The sequence below is a fragment of the Trichechus manatus genome, unplaced genomic scaffold, assembly GCF_000243295.1.
Source record: "Trichechus manatus latirostris isolate Lorelei unplaced genomic scaffold, TriManLat1.0 scaffold00130, whole genome shotgun sequence".
NCBI lineage: Eukaryota > Metazoa > Chordata > Mammalia > Sirenia > Trichechidae > Trichechus > Trichechus manatus.
Genome location: NW_004444066.1, coordinates 684559 through 698573, shown reverse-complemented (window position 1 = coordinate 698573; position 14015 = coordinate 684559). Strand labels below are relative to the sequence as shown.

Genomic DNA, 14015 nt, shown 5'->3' with positions numbered 1-14015 from the left:
TGTGAGAAAATGAAGCTGGACCATGAGGACTTTGTGCTCAAAGAATGAATGGGCAAGAGTCTGTTTCTTAATAATGAGCGTTTCTGTGTGTTACACATGCAGACCAAGTGTGTCTGCAAAGCATACACCCCCGCCCCCATGCCCACCGGCATTTGTGTGGGGGCTCCCTGGACTGGATTCTCCCGCCCAGGTAACGGTTCAAGGTTCATAGCCCTGAGAAGTAGGACCTCCTTGGGATAAAGGGCTGGATCCCAACAGAGCCAGAGCCAGACGTGTTCCACTACTCACTACCTTTTATTCTTACATGAGCCAGGCCGAGGCTGAGGACAAGCTTGGTGTGCGCTGAACACAGGGCAGTGGAGTTGGCAGAGAGTGAGGAGGGGTTGTGGGTGGAAAGGCTGGCTTCCTGGGTGAGTGGTGCTGGGGAAAGGGAAGAGAGTGGCTCGTCCCCAGGCAAATAGGCTAGAGAAGCCGAGACTAGAGGTCAGGTAGGAGAGGAGGATGGCAAAGGTGCCCAAGGCTGGGGGTGGGGTAGTCCTCTCTCCCTGCGCGTTTCCCTTCACTGCAGGCCTGGATCTTGGAGTCCCATGTTGAGGCTGCTGTGGTGTCAAGAAAGGGGTCAGCCTAGCTTTTGGCCCACCTCAGGCCTAGGCCAGTTGGTGGGTGGGGATTGGGCAGCATGGCTGCCAAGCGCCCTCCTGCGTCGATGGTCTGTGCTGTTCTGACGATTGTCGTGTCCAAGGATGATGGAGAGCCAGGTGCCAGGTCTCTGATGGGATGAGGTGCAGGGCCAGAGACGGAAAGGGACACAAGGGAAGGGGGAGGGGGGCTCAGACCGGGGGGTGCGGGGGGAGCAAGAAAGCTGTGGCCATGTAGGGATGGCTGGTGTCAGAAGCTGCCTCTGCTGTGCTTAAATGAAGACTACGGAGAGAAGCAGAAGATTGAGGTTAGGTCACCTGTGGCACCTGCCCTTCCCAGCATCCTGGGGCCTCAGAGCAGCTGAGGAATCTCCACCATTTACTGCCCCCTGCTCTGGTACAAGTACTCATACCCCTACACAGAGCCAATCCTGTCCATCTGTGAAGTGACGTCCCAGGGATGCTGGGCATGACCCAGGGTCATGCATGCTGGGCACCCACCCACAAGGGAGCAGGCCTGGCCAGGGTTGAGTTGCTGGGGATAGGACAGACCTCCTCTATGGGGCCCTTACCTTCACCCACACCCTGCTTGGTCAGGCCCAGCCCGGAGGTCAGGTCCTCCAATTCCAGTGGCTCTGCAAAGGAGCAGCAAATGCATTTGTTGTTTGTAGCCCCGCCGTTACCTTTCCCCACCCGTCAGTGAGGTGCCTGTAGGCAGTCCCCAGACTAGCCACTGCCTAGCGCCTGGGAAAGCAGGAGCTGCGGGGACGGCTGCTTGCTGCATGGCTGTGAGCATCAGTGAGGGGGCATGCCTGCAGGCTTGGGAGCAAAACCCAGGCAGGAGAGTGATGAAATGAGAAAATGCAGGTTTCCTGGATGCATAAATGGATAGTGAATGGATGGCTTGAAATATCAGAAGAAAGGAAGGACTGGTAAGTGGAGGGAAAGGAAGAAAGAAACGAACAAATGAATGAATGAGTGTGGGTATGAGGAGAGAAATAATAGATGGAGGGACAGACGAGTGGGTGAATGAAGGGGTAGACGCATGACTGAGAGGCTGCCCCCAAGAGCTGTCATCCTGAGGTCCTGGCCCCAGGTACTCCAGGAGGACCTCTTGCCCCTCAACTGCACCAGCCTTCCTGGTCCTATGACACTCCCTGGCACGGTGGCCACCGCTTACCACTGCAGTTGTGGTGCCCGCGGCTCCTGGTGTGGGGGACCTCGGTGCCGTTGGGGAAGACGCACCAGCAGTAGCCGATGCTCCCATAGCACTGGAGCGGCATATAGTTGCCGTTCTCGTCGCACTTGGGCCTGAACATGCCCGGGTGGATGGCAGGGATGCGGCTGACCTCTTCCTGGCACTTGGTCAGTGCTGAAGAGACAGGCATGGTGAAGACACAGTGGGTGAGTGGGCTCTGGGCTGGGCTCTCAGCGCTGCCAGACACCGATACACCATTGCTGTATGCCTTCTGCCCAAGTGGCTGCACTCACTCTACCCATTGCACAGATGTGAAAACTGATGCCTGGACCAATAAGGTCCCAGATCAAAGAGGATGTGAATAACTGTGGCTAATTCATCCGAGAACTTTCCAGTTTCTCCTGAGACTCTCTCAGTGCCTATTAAGGTTTGGAATAGCACCTGTAATTCTGGTTTCTAGAGAATAGCAATGGGCCCTTTGGTAAGTCTGAGCTTCCTGTATTCAAGTAGAAATGGGGTTACCATTTGTTAGGGATGTTGTAGAGGAGATTCAAGCGTCAGGGAGATAGAAGTTGGCTGAGGTGGCATCTAAGGTGCTTTCTAGATTTAAAGATCTATGAATGTATGATGGAGAAATCTGAGGCTCAGAGTAGGGTCCGGCAGTGACCATGCACGGCAGGAAACAAGCGCAGAGGAAAGACACTTGCCCAAATGTGCACAGCCAATTAGAGACAGCACCAGATGATGATGCGGCCCTCTTCAAGGCTTTACAGCTAAAATATCCTGGTTTAAATTTAAAATATCCTGAAACTGCAAGGCCCCCTTGTGCGGCACTCACTGGCTGCAACCCGGGGGAGGTCCCCTCTGAAGAGCGGGGATTGTAAGCCCCTCCTGCCCCCTCACTGGAAATTTTGGAGAACAGGGCAGCAAAGGCCCTTATGATGATTCTTGGTGTGTTTTGATTTGTTTGCTCCAAGCCCCCTTGCACAGTGCCATCCTCCACAGTGGAGGTCACTTCCTGAAGGGAGGCCTCTACCTAGGGCCCTCATAGTGTGAAACAACAGACCCACAGGCAAGATGAAGCCTAGGGGGCAGCCCAGTCAGAAGAAACAGACAGGAGAGACAGGAAGTGAGAATCAAGAGAAGCTGGGGGTCCCTGTGGTCCTCAGATCAGAGAGTGCTCAAGGCGCAAAACTGGGCAGCTCCAGGAGAGCCTGAGGGAGCCCCCAGGGCCCTGGCACCCCAAAGCACTCTCTCACTGTACCTTTTGTTGGAGCCTCAGTGGGCTTCTCCTCCATGGAGTTCTTGCTCATTTCAAACAAGAGCCACTGATGCATCCAGTTCTCGAAGACCTAATGGGGACAAAGGGAGGCAGGAGTGGGGGGAAGGAGTGTGAGGCGCACTAGGTGTCTCTAAGCCCCGCCCTGCCTAGTTTTACCCTTGGGGACAGGGACACCCAGGAGTCCAGCCACAGCCTGGTTCCCCCTTAAAGGCCCCAGGGCTTTGTCAAGTGGTCCCTCAACTCCGAGTATTTTACAGTGTTCAGGCCTTTGTAAGTGGTGGTAAGCCTCCTCCAGCTTCCTGAGAATGACCTCCCTAGCCCACCCCTCAGCTCATCTCTTCTCAGCCCTGCCAGAGACCTCCAGGGAAGAAGGTCTAGCACAGGGAAAGCTGCTGACCTTCCAGTCCAGGCCGTCCATGGTGTCCTTAAGGTGCTTCAGGTTCTCTGGGAAGCTGCCCTTCAGCTGCGGGTACACTTTCAAGGGGTCAGTCCTCTGTAGGTAGCAGGGCAGGAAGGAAGGTTAAAAAGAGCTCCCTGGCAGGCAAGGTGAAATATGCAGCCCATGTTCCCCTGGTCTTCTATTCTAAGGGATGGACCCAAGCTGCACCAAGCCTGGACATTTGACTGAAGCCGTGATGGGAGGATGGGAGAGAGGATAAGGACAGTCTAGTTGTACAAGATCCCAGAGCTGGATATTGGGAGACCTGGGTTGCAGGCCCAGGTCTGCCAATACTCATCCCCCACCTCCGGTCTTCTACTACCTGTAGACTCCTATCATCTTTCAAGTGTCACCTCCTCCAGGAAGACTTCCTTAACCACCTCGAGCTAGATTGGGTCCCCTGCACTTCCCCAATCATTGTCTCCCACGTTAGCCTGAGATCCCCATGGAATCAGCGGCTGAATCCAGTTACTCCCCACTGTGTACCCAGAGCCTTAAACAGTGGCCGGCACAGAGCAGACGTACAGCAAAAGTTGGGAAGGAGAAAAGGAGTATCTGAGCAAGTCACATCAGGGCTTTGGGCCACCGTTTCTCCAACTCAAAAATGGAGGGAGGCTGGACTACACAGAACATTTAAGGGCCACGCCTGTGTTCCTTCGACAATCTGGCGAGTATGTGTGTATGTCTGCTGTGAGCCAGGCATGGTGCAGGCCCTTGGAGCACGGCCATGCCAGGGTCTTCTACCAGCAGGCAAGGACACCTGAATGGCCCCACTTACCAGGAGCATATGCATGACGTGGTCCTGGGGCATGTTGCCGTACTTGGTGGCATTCCGCATGGGCTGTGGAAGGAAGGAACAGAGGGTTACCAGCACTGGCCCCCAGAGGAGGATACTGAGGGCCCCAGTGACCTGGAGTGGGAGTCAGCAGCTATGGTTTGTGTAGAAGTCTGGAGTCCCAGGTGCTCAATAGGCCCATCTCTGCCATCTCCAAACGTGAGCTCCTAAACAAGTCACTTTAGCTTCCCTGCCTCAATGTCCTCACTGGTCAAATTGGCATAAACTTTCCTGCCCAGGGCTTTGTCAACAGCAAACAGTTTTGTGAACAGAAACATTATTGATATACAGCATCAAGTGGTTTGAGAATGTGAGGGGACTGTAAGATACCACGGGAAATGAGAAGCACTTTGTAAGCTGTAGAGGGCTATGCCTTCCTCCCCAGGAATGGTCTCAAGAAGCTCTTTCCTCCCCAACCCCGGAGAGCCCTCTTCTTCCTGAGGGGGGCCCTGCTCCTCCCCATCAGTCAGGACCCCCTCCCACCCTACGCTTTTCATGGGTCAGCTGCCTTCCGCTCCACCCAGGCTGGGAAACATTTCCCTTCCTCTGCCCAGGGTTGTCCTTACCCCCTGGGACAGGCCTTCCATGGGCAGTGCCCGCATCAGCATGGGGGTAGCCATCCGCATCTTGTTCACAGGCATGGCCGCTGTGGGGACAGGGCGAGTGGCATGAGTGTGGTCCCAGTGCCCAGGGAGGGGGGGAATCAGAGCCCAGGACTAACACCTCAAACCGAAGTGCGGAGGGGCTGGAATTCCCGACCAGAGGGAGAGGGAACGGATGTCTCAGAGGTGAGGGAGGAGGGGGGCAGGGTGGAGGTGGGCACCCACGCTTGGGAAGCTTCATGCGCAGGCTCTCCAGCTGCAGACCCTGGGTGGTAAACGTCAGCTTGTCCAGCCGGCCCTGCTGCTGGTACAGGAAGTAGGCGGTGGTGGCCTGGCCTGCCAGGAGCAGAGCCACCAGGACAGAGAAGCCAGTGTAGAGGGCCCCACGGCTGCATTTGCTGTTGGGGAAGAGGAAGAACAGGGTCAGAACAGAGGCCAGTGAGGCGGCTGTGTCCAGGGATGGCTGGGAGTGAAGAAATATTCCTTCATCGCCATCAGCTTCCGAAGCCCCCTAAATGCACACTCTGAACACAAATGGTAAACTGGCTGGGGAGATGCAGCTTGAAGACATTCCCTAGGCCTCTACTCCCAACCAGTGCTTCCCTGAAGTCCTCCCGGAGCTGCCCTTGGCCTTGACTGAGTGCGAAGAGCCAAGCGGCACTGTCTGACCCTGACAAGTCGCTCACCTTCTCTGTCCCACCTTGGTGTCCCACCTCTGCAATGAAGGATTGAGGTGGAGGATCTCTCCAGGTGACCTAAGGCTGCCCTCAAGGGGAAGGGGGCTGTCATCCCCCTGCCCTGCAGTAAAATTAGAGTTAAAGAGAAAAGGGGAAGAAGTGAGGTGGGACAGCAGAGAAGTGGCCCACGTGAAAAAGAGAAGTGGGGCTATGACATTTTAGGAGTGGATGAGAGGGTGGACAAGTACCAGGCCCCTCTCTGCAAGAGTCCCTGCCAGTCTTTGGGTCTCACTTCCCTCATCTATCACATGGGGACCTCTCATCTCAGCAATTCTAGGTTTGCGTGGTTTTCTTCTTTGAAGCAAGATCTAACTGTGACCACAGAAGTATCCCATGGTCATATCCACCCAGGGGGAATTTCAACAAGAGAATAGGTCCCTGAGCCTGTGTGACCTGGGTGGATGTCTCTTGTTCTCTGGACTGGCCAGACCTAGGCAGCCCTTGCAGCGGTGGGCCTTGGATGTGTTTTGGGGTGCATGCGCTGGGTGTTACAGGTGGGGGGGTGTACGGATCCTGCCTCAGGTCCCTGAGAGTTCCTGCACTGACCCATTCCAGAGGTGAGGCTACTAGGGTCCCACTGGAAACTGTCAGGATGAGACGGCACCCTGCTTATTCCAGCAACTAAACCCATTGCTATTGAGTGGATTCCAACTCATACAGCAACTAAAAAGACCAAAACAAAACAAAAATCCATTGCTGTCGAGTTAGCAAGGATAAAAACCAGTAAACCAGTTGCTGTCGAGTCGATTCCAACTCATAGTGACCCTATGTGTGTCAGAGGAGAACTATGCTCCACAGAATTTTCAATGGTTGGTTTTTCAGAAGTAGATCGTCAGGCCTTTCTTCCAAGGCGCTGGTGGGTGGACCTGAACCTCCAACCTTTCAGTTAGTAGCCAAGCATGTTAATTATTTGAGCCACCAGGGACTCCCAACTAGCAAAGATAGTTTAAGATACTCCAAGAGACCCTTCTGCCTAGCAACTCATGACGTCACAGGCATAGCTCATTCTCATTGGCTGCCCAGACCTCCATGATGTCTGGCCCAAGGCCCAGCACAAAGGAGAGTTATTCTGAAAAGGGAGAGAAGCAGAACCCCTGTGTGGGGAAGGGAGAGAACCGGACGGGAGAGAAAAATAAGTTCCACTTCTTGGCATGCCAAAGGAACAGGGCTTGCCTGGCCTCTAAAGGTGGTGAAAAGTCCACCCAGGTCTTCATTCTCGCTGGCTCCCAGCCGCATTGCTTCTACGTGCTCATCCCTTCTGTAACCCCACACCTAGTTCTAGTCCCAGCGCTACCCCTGACTGTGAACTTGGGGAAGTCCCTGCCCCTCTCTGGAGCTCGGCTTCTCATAAAGCCTCAGAATTTAGAAGGAGTCCTGGTGGCGCATTGGTTAAGTGCTCAGCTGCTAAACAAAAGGTCGGCAGTTAGAACCCACTAGCCCACTTCTCAGAGCCCTGCTGGTGCAGTGGTTAAGAGCCACAGCTGCTAACCACAGGTCGGCAGTTCAAATCCACCAGCCACTCCTTGGAAACTCTATAAGGGGTAGTTCTGCTCTGTCCTATAGGGTCGCTATGAGTAGGGAGCGACTCGACATCGATGTGAAGAATTTAGAGATCCTATTGAAGATGAGACCACATACCCTGCATTGGAAACCTGCTTCTGCCATTTCCTCAGCTGTGAGACCATGGACAAGTCTCTTAACCTCACTGAGGTAAGAGGACTTATTCACAGGGTTTTATTTTAAATACAATAATGAGGGTAAAGCTCGTGGCTCTGTACCTAGCACATACTTAGCACTTCATAAATAACACTATTACTACTCTCAGGGTTAACAGCTAACTTTTAACATCTGGCTTACTTCCTCTTTATGCATCTTGAATGCCTGTCCCCTGGCCCTGGAAGAGTGCCAAGCCTTGTCACCCCCTCCCTTTATTTCCTCCGTGTCACTGCCTCCTTCTTGAATAAAGAAAACAATTAGTCAAAGTCAAGAGCCAATCAGAACCAGCAAGAATCGTGATGCAAACGTTGCCAGGCAGAAGTGCTCACAGAAGGTTCCAAACAGGCTCAAGTCTGGAATGGCCCCTTGAGCACACAGGGTCAGGCTGGTTTTTAGAAGCAGTAACTGAACTAATGTGAAAATCAGACAAGAATTTGGCAAGGAGACATTGTTTCTCAACACCGAGCCCACCCTGGGTCTGCAACTGCCTGGATGGCCTGAGCTCAGGTGTCCTACCTCCCCTCTCTGCAAATCATGCCTCGAGAAGCGAGCTGTTTAGCGAGAGCTCAGATGGTAAAACGAGCTCAGTGTGTCCTGGGTTCAAACTCTGTCTCTGACACTCAGTAGCTGTGATAACTTAGGTAAGTCACTTACTAATAAGTTTCAATTTCCTCTTCTGTAAAAATGGGGAAAATGAAAATCATAAATATTCCTAGGGTTCCTATCATCAGGTTACTGTGAGGATCAGGGTTGTGTTTAGCCTTGAGTTATGTGTCAACACAGAACTAATCATTATAATAATAAAGTCACTTTATAATAAAGTCACTAACCGTGACTGAGGACTTAGCATGTATCAGATACACAATGAACAGCAACTATTAGTATGGCTATCATCATGATCATTATTATTATTATAACTGAGACCCAGAGGGAAGCAGTGATTTATCCAAGGTCACGCATGACAGTAGCAGAACCTGGACTCCTAGCCGTGGGATTCCCCAGGATTTTCAGAGGCCGCTGCTCTAACTGTCTATATCTGGTTACATGGTCCCCCAGAACCCAGTTCCTTGTGACATCTCTGAGCGTCTCTTCCAAACCCCTTTCTACCTGGCAACAGCTGACATCACATTTGGCTGGGTGTCCCCATAGATCGCAAATAACTTTTTAGAGATTAGAGGGGGTGGAGGGTTGGGGTCGCTACACTCTGTCTCCCCCTCCCCCCTTTTCAGGGAAGCACACGGGTGAAGCCATCTTGGGGCTGGGAGAGGGGGCCTGAGGATAGCTGTGTTGGCCTCTTGCTGCAGAGGAGAGGGGCACAGTCCACATTAACCCTGGGCCCCTTCCAGAAATTTAGCCAGAGCTCCTCCCTCCTTTGTAGACCCCCTCCCAACATCTCTCAATCCCTCCTGTGATTACAGGCGTCTCCATCTATACTACAGACGCCTGCAACTATAGTTCCCTTCGTACAAACATGTATACCATACAAGGTAATCAAGAGAAAACTTCTCTGTAATGAGCGGCTTCTGCCATGCTCTTTGAGAAACTGTTTATCCATCCAGGAGTCACAACACTTTCAAAATCTGGTCCAAAGTTTCTAACCTAGGGTTCATGACCCAGCTTTGGCGGGGGAGGGGGCAAGGGAATGGGGGGGGGTGGTCTGCAAAGTCCCTGGCATCCTCTGCGACATGGTGTGAAATTGCTTTTCTCTAGGGAGGGAGTCCAGGGCTCTCTTCTGACTTTCAGAAGGGAGGTCCAGGCCGCAAAGAAGGTTCCAAACCCCTCATTTTACAGAATAAGAAACTGAGGCCTAGAGCCAGCCAGAGACTTGCAGAAAGTCTGTGTTAGAGGCAGAGCCTGAATCTGCCCCTCCTGTACTCCCAGTCCAGGGCTCCTTCGGGACAACCGCACACCTGTGCAGTCGGGGACTTGTGTGCTCTCTCCTGTGCTCACACTTACCTCTCTGGGCCTTGGGGGCGCTGGCCCAGGATGGGCAGCTGCTCATGGTTGGAGATGAGGTCGCGCTGGTCTTCCATGGCCCTGGCCTCTGGTCTTCCCTCGGGGTTCTTGTTCTGCTGCTGCTGCTGCTGCTGCTGTCACTTCCTCAGCCTGCGTGTCTGAGACCCACAACCCCCGGCTCACCTCTTGAAGCTGGTGCTGAGGAGAAATCTGATTCGTCCACAGGAGGCCACTCCGCCCACCTGGGAGAAGTGGAAGTGAAAGCCACAAAGCTGGAAATACCCCGCTTGGGCAGGGGCAGGATGGGGACAGCGGGGCTCCTCAGGCAGGTAGAAGGGCCAACGCCTTTCCATTGGCTCCCAGGGCCCTCATCATTTGTTTCTAGGCAGACCTCTAAATTCACAGGGCTCTTTGGATGGTTGAAGAAACAGGCAAATGTCCATTCTCTAGACAGGAAATCACTCCGAAGCAGAAAATACTTTTGTTTGTCTCCCCCTTTCACCCATAGATGAGAGGCTGCTCACCAATCTGTGACCTTAGCAAGTCACTTCTTCTCTGGCCTCAGTTGTGTGGTCTCAAAAATGCAGGAGGAAGGCTGGATTCAGTGTTCCCTCTGCTCCCTTTGAACTGGAACTTTCATGAACCTAAGAGGTCATGGTTCTAAGGCAGGGTACTACCAATCGCCACTTACAGTAATAACCATCACTTACTAAGGCCTCCTTTGTGCCAGGCACTGTGCTGCTAATCGTTTGGCATGATGTTTTCACATGATGTTCACAGCAACCTTTTGAGGAGGGTTTTATTTCATTATGTGCATTACAGGTAGGGACACTAAATTGTGTGGTTTGAATTCAGAAGCGTGGGGGCCTCTGCAAGGGGGGCGTGTGGAAGGGACAGGGGGAGGGTGCCTAGGGAGATTTATCTGTGTTGGCAAGGTTTTGTTTCTTAATCTCCTTGGCTTGTATACCACATTTGTTTTACTAATCTTTGTCTTCTGTTTGTTTTTAAACTACCATTCATAATTTTTTTTTTTTTTAATTTAAAGGTTCTGCGGTTCTCAGATTCAGTAAGTTTTGGATTTCAAGAGTCAAGGTTAATGTTCTGCTCAGGGTCACAATAGTTGGCCCTGGATAGAATGGGAGAAAAATATGGAGCAGAACTCAAATTCTTATTTAAAAGAAAAAAAAAGCTACAAAAAAAAAACCAGATTTAGTGGTCTGACAGAGACGGAGGGACCCCTGAGACTAGGGCCCCTGGACACCCTGCTAACTCAGAACTGAAGCCACTCCCGAAGTCTACCTTTCAGCCAAAGATTAGACAGGCCTATAAAACAAACAATAACACATGTGAGGAATGTGCTTCTTAGTTCAATCAAGTATACAAGACCAAATGGGCAACACTTGCCCAAAAGCAAAGATGAGAAAGCAGGAAAGGACAGAAAAACTGGACAAATGGACATGGGGAACCCGGGATGTAAATGGAAAGGGAGAGAGGGCTGACACATTATGGGGATTGCAACCAATGTCAAAAAACAATTTGTGTGTAAGTTTTTGAATGAGAAACTAATCTGTGCTGTAAATTTTCACCTAAAGCACAATAATTTTTTTTTTAAAGCCAGACAAACTGCAACAGTAGAGAACAGAGGACTCCTGAGACCATCGCAGTGAGACACTCTTTAAACCTAAAACCGAGCCTACCCACTGAGATCACATTTTAGCGAAATAACAAAGCGGCACACAAAATAAAGGACATTACCCGTAAGATCAGTGCCCTACTTAAAAACCATCACTATGAGACCAAAAGGTCAACAATTACTCAAAAACAAAGATGAGAAGATAAGGGGGCAGGGAATCTAGGGTACTGGAAAGGGAACAAACAGAACACTATTAAAGAGAACATTGACACACTGTGATAAATGTTACTAATGTCACCAAATAATTTGTGTGGAAATTGTCAAATGGGAGCCTAACTTGTTGTGTAAACTTTCACCAAAAACTCAATAAAATATTATTTTAAAAAAGTCAAGATTAAGGTCGTACAACATAAAAAAAACCAAACCTAACCCATTGCCATCAAGTCGATTTGGACTCATAGCAACAATGTAATTAATGTCAATGAATTGTTCACTTAAAAATGTTAAAACAGCAAATGTTCTTGTTATATATGTATTTTACTACAATAATAATATGTTTTTTTTAAGCATCAGGGGAGATAGTATATGTATTTTGAGGGGAGAAAGAAGAGCAGGTATGGGCTTTGATGCAGATCCTGAGTTCAGATTCAGGTCAGGAACGTCCTAGCTGTGTGACCTGAGCCAGTCCCTCACCCTGTCTGAATTTGTTTTCTCCTCTGTAAAGTGAGGAGAGTAAATACTAGGCTTGCAGTGTTGTTAGACTAAGTAAGTGCTTAGCACAGAGCCTGGCACAAAGTGGATGCTCAAGAAATGACACTGATATTATTCAAATGTTTACTGCTAAGGTATTTTCTGGATAATCAAGACAAACGAAATAATATATCCACATAAAAACTTGCACAAGAATGTCCACAGTAGCTTTATTAGTAATAGCCAGCAACTGGAAATAGCCAAAATGTCCATCGGCAGGTGAAGGGATAAACAAACTGTGGTTCATCCATCCAGTGGTATACTACTCAGCAATAAAAAGAAGTGAACTATTGATTCCCACAATAACCTGAATGAATCTCAAAATACTTAGTATGTTTTGGGAAAGAAACCAGGAAAAAAAAAAAAAAGAGTATACACTGTATGGGTCCATTTATATAAAATTCTAGGAAATATAAACTAATTTACAGTGACAGAAAACAGATGTATAGTTGCTTGGGAGTGGGGATGCAGGGTGCAGTGGGAGGGAGGGATTCCAAAGGGGCACAAGGAAACTTTTGGGGTGATGGTTATGCTTACTATTTGATTGCGGTGGTTTTGTGGAAGGATGTATATGTCAAAATTTATCAAATTGAACACTTCACATTTGTACAGTTTATTGTGTTCAAATTATACCTCAATAAAATTATTAAAAATAAAAAAAGAATTTTTTAAAAGATTTCTTAAAATAAATAACAAAATAAATTGTGCTTCAAAGGAAACTATCAAGAAAGTGAAAAGACAAGGCCACAGAATGGGAAAAAATTTTAACTTATATATCTGATAAGGGTCTAGTATCTAGAATATATAAAAAACTCTTACATCTCAACAACAAAAGGACCAACAACCCAGTTAAAAATGGGAAAACTATCTGAATGAACATTTCCCTTAAGAGATATACAAATGGCCAGTAAGCACATGAAAAGATGCTCATTAATTGTTAGGGAAATGCAAATCAAAACCATAATGAGGTACCAGTTCACCACCACTAGGATGTCTATAATCAAAAAAGACAGACATGTGTTGGTGAGGATGCAGAGAAATTAGAACCTTCCTATGTATTTCTGGTGGGAATGTAGAATGGTGCCAGTGCTGTGGAAAACAGTTTGGCAGTTCCTTAAAACGTTAAACATAGAATTACCATATGACCCAGCCATTCTATTCTATCCAACAGAAGTAAAAGCATATATTCACATAAAAATTTGTACACACATGTTCATAGCACTATAGCTAAAAAGTGGAAACAACTCAAATGTCCATCAACAGATGAATGGTTAAACAAGATGCGGTATATCCATAAAATTGAGTATTATTCAGCCATATAAAGGAGTGAGGACATGGGTCCTGTCCTGAAAACAGGGGAAGTTGACGTACTGAAGCTGAAAGTCCCAGTCTTCTCCCCAACCCAGTTCCCAGAATGTCAGAAACCAGGCCTTCGCCATCCAGGCAACAGATTGGAGGATCTTTCTCTGGGGACCATGACCATCCTAGGAGGAAAGACCTAAAGATCCTGACATTGGCAGTTCCCTAATGAAACAACACCTACAGGGAAGTCCTCAAGCAGTAAGCCCTATTCACATCAGAGCTTACGTTCATTTTCTGGACAACCACAGATCATGGAAGATCTGAAGAAAGCCTCTAACATGAAAGAAGGTGAACAAAACAAACCTAAAAAAGCACCATGGTTGTTGTGAGGATCCTCTACAAGTCAAGGAACCAAGGAATGCCCAGGCTACCAACGAGAGAAATTGACACAGCTGAGACCCTGATTTGAACTTCTAGCCTCCAGAACTGTGAGAAAATAAATTTCTGTCTTTAAAGCCAAAAAAAAGCACCAGTGAGGAGACAAACTATCATTAATAGTCTTAGACATTGTTTCATTGCACCCATGAAACAAGAATTGATGTTATAAAGATAAAAATAATATCAGAAGAACAAATAAAGAGCTCTTGGAGATTAAAAATACAAGGGCAAAAATTAAACAATCAATAGATGTAATATAAATTTTAAAAAAATTCCAGAAAGTATACCAAAGACAAAAAGATAAAAATCAGAAAGAAAATATAAGAGAATTAAAGACCAGTCTAGGAGGCCCAACAGCCAAATATCAAATTTCCCAAAATAGAGAACAGAGAAAATGGAGGGGAAGAATTCATTGGTGAAACAATTTTTCTTTATATTTTCGGAACTCAAGGACATAATTTTCCAAACTGAAAGGACCCAGCGAGTACA

At 48.8% G+C, this 14015-nt stretch overlaps 1 protein-coding gene across 3 annotated transcripts; it reads right to left on the bottom strand.

The window, feature by feature from the left end:
* Nucleotides 1-278: 278 nt before the first annotated feature.
* On the bottom strand, nucleotides 279-9684 carry CD74 (CD74 molecule). Of its 3 annotated transcripts, XM_023739144.1 has the most exons (8): nucleotides 9404-9684; nucleotides 5220-5392; nucleotides 4959-5038; nucleotides 4336-4398; nucleotides 3516-3611; nucleotides 3101-3188; nucleotides 1211-1273; nucleotides 279-921 (listed from the first exon to the last, which is right to left on the bottom strand). In XM_023739144.1, the coding sequence occupies exons 1-8, from the start codon at nucleotides 9478-9480 to the stop codon at nucleotides 911-913; spliced, it is 651 nt and encodes a 216-aa protein (XP_023594912.1). In that variant the 5' UTR covers nucleotides 9481-9684; the 3' UTR covers nucleotides 279-910. The 3 variants fall into 3 exon arrangements, with proteins under 3 accessions (XP_023594912.1, XP_023594913.1, XP_023594914.1); XM_023739145.1 differs by lacking the exon at nucleotides 1211-1273 and having other exon boundaries at nucleotides 9404-9683; XM_023739146.1 differs by lacking the exons at nucleotides 279-921; nucleotides 1211-1273 and adding an exon at nucleotides 1303-2010 and having other exon boundaries at nucleotides 9404-9495.
* Nucleotides 9685-14015: the final 4331 nt, after the last annotated feature.

Excerpts from the sequence above, each read along its gene's own strand:
- CD74 (XM_023739146.1), bottom strand. The coding sequence starts at position 9,480 with ATGGAAGACCAGCGCGACCTCATCTCCAACCATGAGCAGCTGCCCATC. Across the intron at positions 3,612-4,335 it reads ACGTCATGCATATGCTCCTG|AGGACTGACCCCTTGAAAGT; the intron begins GTAAGTGGGGCC and ends TGCTACCTACAG. Across the intron at positions 3,189-3,515 it reads TGGACGGCCTGGACTGGAAG|GTCTTCGAGAACTGGATGCA; the intron begins GTCAGCAGCTTT and ends TGTCCCCATTAG.